The sequence below is a fragment of the Natator depressus genome, chromosome 14 (assembly GCF_965152275.1).
Source record: "Natator depressus isolate rNatDep1 chromosome 14, rNatDep2.hap1, whole genome shotgun sequence".
Lineage (NCBI taxonomy): Eukaryota > Metazoa > Chordata > Testudines > Cheloniidae > Natator > Natator depressus.
In genome coordinates, this window is record NC_134247.1 from 26812879 (window position 1) to 26820260 (window position 7382).

Sequence of the window (7382 nt, forward strand, 5' to 3'; positions counted from 1 at the left end):
CCATAAACCATGTCACATTTACTGGTGTTTTTTTTTTTCTCAAGACCTCCCCCCTCCTTGTAACACACTGTTACACCGCAACAAACCAGTAAGGACCCTCCCCGCCCCATGTGTTTATATACTATTTGGTCAGCCCCAGGGGACCAAGGACAGAGCCCTTGGAAGGGCCCCGGAGAGCTGGCAGGAGGGGGAAGCAGCGATCAGAGGGGTCGGGGGTGGGGGGAGCAGGGGAGGGCAGAGGGAGGACAAGGTTTCAGGAGGAGCCCGGGCAGGGCGGGCAGGCCAGGGAGGGCGAGGACTGAGCCCCGATCGGAGCTTTGCCCGGGGCCGGGCGGGACGCCGCTGGGGCACCCGGCCAGCCCGGGAGAGGGGGGAAGGTTTGTGGGGAGCGGAGCGGCCGGGAGTCGCGGGGTTACATGGAGACGGGGCTGAGGGCGGGGATCGGCCGCTGTTGCGGTGACACCCGGGCACGGACGTTTCCGCTGCTCAGACCCACGTGGGAACGAAGCGGGCGCGGGAGTCACAGGGAAGCCGGTCGCTCTGCGGCTGCGAACTCACCCGGCGGGACCCGCTGCGAGCCCGCCTGGCTGCTGGGCCCTCAGCTCCTGCCCCGGCTGCGGCGCCGGGCGCTCTTCCCGCGGGTGAGACGCGCCGGGTCCCAGGGGTCCCTGCGTGGGTGGGCGGGTGCTGCTGGCTGCTGGGCGGTGGCTCGCTCGCTGCGCGGCGGGGTTTGCGGGCCGGTTCCAGCCACGGCCGGGCTGGGGTGAGGGGGACCGCGGGCCCGAATGGGGTCGGGCGGGGGCCCGAATGGGGAGGGGAGGGGGAGGGGACTGTAGGGGGAGAGCCGGGGCCGGAGGGGGAGGGGCCGTGGCCCCAATGGGGTGCGGGGCTCGGGCTCGGGGACCAAATGGGGAGGGGCCGGGGAGGGGGTCGGCTCGGGGCTGAGGACCGAATGGGGAGCGGGAGGGGCCGGGGACCGGAGGGGGAGGGGCCGGAGCCCGAATGGGTGGCGGGGCTCGGGCTCGGGGCTGGGGACCGCATGGGGGGCGGGGCTCCGAATGGGGGGGCGGGGCTCGGGGACCAAATGGGGGCGGGGCTCCGAAGGGGGCGGGGCTTGGGCGGGGGCTGGGGACCGCATGGGGAGGGCAGCGCGGCGGCGGGGGCCGGTCCTTGGCCGAAGGGCGGGGATTCTGGGCCAAAGGGGGGTGATTCGGGGGGCGGGCCCGGGCCGAAGGGCGGGGGGGGGGGTTCGGGAGAGCCCCCCCGGAAGGGAAAGAAGGGGCTGGGCAGAGGAGCGCCGGCCGCTGGTTCAAGTCCCGCCCTTCAAGGAGGGGGCTGGGACAGGGACAGGGCTGTTTCGAGCCCCATCCCCTCCCCTTCTGATATCCGACTCACACTTACTTCTAGGAGGATTGTGTGTGTGAGGAGGGTCTTCTCCCCCACCCGGGTGCCTGTCATGGGTGGGCGGGGCCTGTAGCAGATCAGGTCTCTGAGGCCCTGGGGGGTGGAGGGGCTGATGGGAGTTAAGGGGGTTTAATCATCATGGCACCGCCTCTGGCAGGGGGTTGGGCTGCTGGGCAGGGAACAAGAAACCACAGATGGCCTCCCCCACCCCTGACCTGTCCTGCTTGGTCCGTCTCAGTTTCAGATCGGCTGGAGATTCTGGAGCAGGGACGGGGAGCCAGGGCCAGGACCTCTGCCTCGGCTTTGCTGCTGGCAAATCGGACCCACTCAGACAGAGAGGAGCCGACCCCAGCCCAGCACCTGCAGCAGTGTGTGTGGCCTGAGTGTCGCTGAGAGAGACAATGGGGCCAGCAGCTGGGTTGCTGAGAGCGAAGAGCCGCTGCAGGAGTTGTGTGTTAATGGCAATGGACACCTGGAGACTGGAGGGAACCCAGGTAATGGGGCATCTCTGCCTGGGGGCAGGCTGGAGATAGACACTGAGACTGCCCGGGGTGCTGGAAGGGGGCATGGCCCTCCCACTTCTTGTCACTGGCCCCGCCCCTCCTCTTCCCCCTGAGGTCACCCCACCCCACCTCTGGGTGGCAGCTGGAGTCCAGGCAGTTGCAGGGGGCTGTGGATGAACCTCCAGTTGCCTGGGGTGGGGGGTGGAGAGCAGCCCCTGCTCCGTATCCCTCCCCCCAGGCTCCCTGCCCTGAGCCCTTTGCCTTCCCTGTGTTGCTCTGAGGTTACCAGCCTGGCCTTCCTGGATCTTCAGGTCACGCCTGTGGCCGGGCGGCAGGTGCTGCCATGTTATTGAAATGAGCCGTAGAACTCAGTCTAGACCCCTCCACCAGCGCAGTGTGGAAACCCCCCAATCGCTGAGCTTGGCCATGAAGGGTCCCTTAGCACCATTCACTCCCCCGAGCTGCACAGACGGCGTGTGCTCGTGCAGAGGGCATCTGTTTGCGGTGAACACGAACCCTGCTGTATCCCCCAGTCGTCTGGGGCAGGGGGTGCTGGAGACTGTCGGGGGTGGGATTTCTCTATTGCCCTGGGATCTGATCACTGGGCCCCAGGAGGGTTTAGCAGCTGGCAGAGGGGATTGAATCCAGGTCTGTCTGCATTAGGAATCCTCTGTGCCGATGTCATGACGTCCTTGCAGTTGAATTGGTGCAAACCGCTAAAGTAGACGCACTGCACTGGTGCACAAAGGAGCTTGCCTTGGTGCAGTTCGCTGGAGGAAGTTACCAGAGCGAGCCACACTGCTCCAGCGCATCTCCAGGAGGTGTTTGCCCGGATGTCACTGAGTCACTGTGATTATACTGGTGCAGATTGCTCTGATACAGATGGGCCCTGAATCCCAGCTCCCTGCTGTAATGGCAGGCTGTTGCAATGGGCAGCATTGGCTCTGACTGTGTAAGGTGGGAATCTGTGAACTTAGGGTTGGTTACACACCTGCAGGTGCAGGGAGCTCTGCAGAATATGTGGCATCTGACCTGGAGATGGATGGTGGAGACAGCCTGTGCCATCAACTGTTAGTCACTGACTTCTCTGCTCAGTTCAGTAGGGCAGGGGTGTGGGCTACCGTGCACTGGACAGTTAAATCTACAGGGTCAGACATGCCTTGTGCGTGAGGTGAACACATGCTCGTTTTCTGATCACCGCTGCCACGTTTCCTAACTCTTCCAGACTTAGAGTGTCTGTTCCTCGCTGAGCACCAGCCACATGGGAAGGCTTGAAAACCAGCTACTGAGTTACTGTGGTGCAAAAAAAAGTGATGTGCTCAAAAACATCTGAAGGGGTTTGAGTCTGACTCCTCTCAACTAGACAGGCCTTTCAGATCCTCTTTGGGGTCACTTATGGGTGACCCCACTGCTGCTCTTTCATGGCTCTGAAAGGGTTACACTGCGGTGAGGGCTTCCAGAAAGTGCCTTTCTTGCTGCTGTGTTTGGGGAAAGAAAAGTCTGCAGGTAGGAGGTGAATTAAGTTCCATCATTCCTGGCCCACAGTGCAACAGGTCACTTCTGGTTGCTGTGGTTTCTGGCGCCCCCTTGTGGCTTTCATGTCCCTGCGTGAAAGTTCCCACGTTCTTCTCAGTTGTTCACGGGCTGTTTGTTGCTAGGTTGAAGGTCCAGCTGTTGATCTTGTGCCTGGGGTGAAATGCTCTGAGCTGTGTCAGTCCCTCCCAGGCTGGGAGTGTCCCTGGAATCCTTCTTGCCAGGCAAGTTTACTGTGACTAACGTCTCCGTCCCCCTGTGTCTGATTGCTGTGGACCAGCCCCAGCTGGGGGTCCCAGTAGGCTTGGCAAGCCGGTCAATTGACTGCCTGTTTGGCCGCAGTCAAATACTCCAGCGAGAGCCCTGGGGGTAGGAGGCAGCCTGCCTTTCGGATTGCGTCTTGGAGCCTCGCTGGTGTTTTTCAGAACTTGGTTTCATTGTTTTGCCTTTTTTTTCTGAGTTAAAATAACTCAGTGAAATACATTTTGTAAAAAATTAGGTAGATCCATATCTATCTAAAGCTAAACCTACTGGAGACAGTAACGTCTTGCTCTTTTTTGTTCCTGGCGGGAGGTAACCAATTCTGATAAATTAGTATTTTAAAATATCTGACCACTCTTTGACAGATTTGACTGGTCAGTTGACCAATTTTTATACCAGTCAAATGCCCAATTCTAGATGCAACTCTTACCCTCCATGTGACTGTCTCATTCTCAGTGCTGACCTCTAAGCTTTCATCAGCTGATCGGTGCCCCTCGTGCCCAGACAGCTGGATGGGATACCGAGGGAAATGCTACTATTTCTCAGAGACGAAAGGGAGCTGGACCGACAGCCGGAGCCGCTGCTCTGCACCGGGAGCCTCCCTGGCTGGGATCGACAGTGAGCAGGAAATGGTGAGAGACTCTCGAATTGCCATACACTGATCTTGGCACAGCGGTGGCTGCTGCAGTAGGACCTGGGCTCTGCCCCGTGGGGTGAGGAGCAGCTCTGACCCCTCCCGTGCTGGGAGGCCAGAGTGAATGAACTTCCAGCGGCTGAACGCCAGCCCTGGCTGGGCCCAGGGCCCTACTGTCTGTGTGTGATCACAGGGATTGCCCATTCTCCGCTGCCCCCCTCCCCAAATAGGGAGACAGCTTCTGTCTAGGGCAGGGCTGGCTCAGGCATCTCCTGGCCTGCTGGCTGCTGGAGTGGGAGGGAGAACCCAGCCAGTGCTCCTGTTGTGGGGATGGGAAAGGAGCAGCCAGCTGAGGAGGCGGGGGAGGAGGGGATCCTCTCACATTGACCCTTCCCACTTCAGCTTGACTCGCTCCCTCCTCCTGCCTTGCTGTGATGAGCAGGGGCTGATCTGTGAGAAGAGACATCTCTGCAGAGAGCTCAGACCCAGCAGCTGCCCCCAGCCCAGGGGGACTTGGGGTGCGGGTGACTGGGAGCACCGGGGTGGGGCTGCTCTGTGCAGGGGGAGGGTTAATACTGCCTGGGTGATCTTGTACTTTGCAAAAGGCAGGGGAACACCCCCCCCCCAAAATAAACTGAGCACTCTTCAATATGGGGGGAGGGGTAGCTCAGTGGTTTGAGCATTGGCCTGCTAAACCCAGGGTTGTGAGTTCAATTCTTGAGGGGGCCATTTAGGGATATGGGGCAAAAATCTGTTGGATGATTTAATTGGGGATGGGGGTGGGACTAGAAGATCTCCTGAGGTCCCTTCCAACCCTGACACTCTATGAATATGCGGCTGGGATTCTCTGCGGCACAGAGCCCTGGAGGGGTGGGGGAAGCACCGGAGCTGGGGCTGATACCTGCTGTCCCTCGGCTTTCTTTGAGGCGTTCCTGCTGCGCCATAAGGGTGTCCGGGACCACTGGATCGGCCTCCGGAGGGAGCAGGGTCAGGCCTGGAAATGGGCCAACGGCACCGAATTCAACCACCTGTGAGTCTCTCTCACCCTCTGGACTAATGCCCTGGGCCTGGGGATGCTGGTGTCTGAGCTGTTTGAGTTCAGGGAGATCCACCATTCAGTGCTGGTGAAACAGCCAGACCCGGCCCTGGTCCGTTCGCGTCCTGCGTGTATCGGAGAGCGACGGGAGCCGGCGTGTCCCTGAGCTCTCAGCCCCTCCCCGCAGCACGGTGCTGGGCCGGAGACAGAGCCCGCCATAGCCAGAGGTGTCCTCGCAGCCCGCTGGGATTTCAGCGGGGACACTCGCTGTTCTCCCCCAGCCCTCTTCAGCAAGGTCCATGGAGTGTCTGACCCCCCCCCCCCCCGGGGAAAGGAGGCAGCAGGGAGCTCAGGTTAACAGTGGCTGCTGGAGAGGGCAGCATGCCGAGCACTGCATGGCAGGTGCAGGTCCCGCTGGGGATTGCAGCCGGCAGGTTTGAGTGACTTGGCTGGTGAGGCCTCTGAATCCGCAGCAAGGCACGGATGTTAAAGGAGCCTGCGGTTCACAGGTGCTCCACGCCTGGGGCTCCCACTGGAACGGGGTACAGTAGTGATGGCTGCCCAGCCAACACCCCGCGATGGGTTTCAGTGGGCTCCAAGTGTGATCACAAAACCAGCGCTGCTTGAGCCCGGAGCAGGGTTTGAACCCTGGGACTTCAGGACTAGAAGCATGAGCCTCTGCCATAGGAGCGAAAGAATCCACTTCCTTAACGGAAAACCCCACCTGATTGATAAAGCTCTTTAGAGAGACCCCCCGACTTCTCTGGTCTGGGTTACTTCAGTACTTTGAAAAATCAGGCTCTTATGGCGCTGGGTCAGTGCTCCCCAATGGACAGTCCCCATTCTGCTGTATTGGACCCAATCTTTGGATCCCACCTGCTTCCAGCCTCACTGGGTCTGAATAGCCACCAGACACTGTCCCGAGTTTGGGCCTCTGTGGTACTCTCCTGGGGTACAGACTCCCTGTCTGGTACGCTCCTTAGGATGTGGGACCTTGCAGATCAGTTGCTGTAGGACCCAAAACCAGGGCTGAACCCTCCCAAACCTCCCGAGAGGCATGTTGTCCCTAGAACTCCACCCTCCACTCCAGATGAACTCTGGGAGGGTCACGTGAGGGTTACAAACAAGGAACACATGCTTTCACAAAGGAACTTCTTCAACACTCTCTTTTTTCCCCCATCCCCAATGGAAAGCTCAAGAGTTATAGATCAATGGAAAAGGAAACCCCTGAATGCAATTTCCTCTTTCAGTGTCATCTTGGTTCTGCTCCGTGTGTTTCAAGGAGGCGAGATCCCTCCTGCCCCCGGCTTTTCCTGCTCGGTCGTCTGGTTCTGGTGATGGTCTGCCCCTCTTGTTAGAGGACCGGTCCCTTTTGACAGTCAGTCTAACAAATTCTCTCCGTCCTGCTGGGGACTTTCCATTCTCCAGCACCCCTGTGGGCTGCTCAGCATAGAGGGTCAGGAACAGTCAGCGGTTCTGCAAAGCCCCCGCTGTCCTGAGCTCTGCTCCTGAGGGGCTGGGAGAGTAGCTGCTCCGCACTCAGGCCTGCACTGTGGAGAAGGGCTCCCCTGGCTAGGACTGTTGTGAAATGCCCGGCCTCTGCCTGACTGCAGCTCCCTGGCTTCTGTGTTGCAGGTTTCAGATAAGAGGAGGAGGTGACTGCGCGTATCTGAAGGACGAGAAAGGGGTCAGCAGCTCACGGTGCTACATGGGAAGACGGTGGATCTGTAGCAAACCTGAGGTGTATGTGATGGGAAAAGAGACTGCACTGGAAGGGGGCTCGAAATGAGACTCCTAGAAATGACACTGATCCAACTCACACCTACTTGAACGAGCCAAGTCCCCATTCGTCAGCCTGGCCAGGATCTCAAAATCAGGCAGCGGGGCCCTCAAGCAATAAGTGTGTCTCGTTTAAACTGTGGATTCTTCGTACCTGCCTTCTGCTTTTGAACCTTTAAACTCAGGGTCACCTTGCCAAGCTTTTCTCTGCAGCTGAGAGGGAGTGGTCTCC

The 7382-nt window shown here is 59.7% G+C and overlaps 1 protein-coding gene across 1 annotated transcript; it reads left to right on the forward strand.

Moving 5' to 3' along the window:
- The first annotated feature begins 416 nt into the window (after nucleotides 1-416).
- Nucleotides 417-7160, forward strand: LOC141998825 (C-type lectin domain family 2 member D11-like). Its single transcript, XM_074971804.1, has 5 exons — nucleotides 417-641; nucleotides 1736-1898; nucleotides 4158-4333; nucleotides 5262-5365; nucleotides 7007-7160. Exons 1-5 carry the CDS (start codon nucleotides 417-419, stop codon nucleotides 7158-7160), a joined length of 822 nt encoding a protein of 273 aa, XP_074827905.1.
- Nucleotides 7161-7382: the final 222 nt, after the last annotated feature.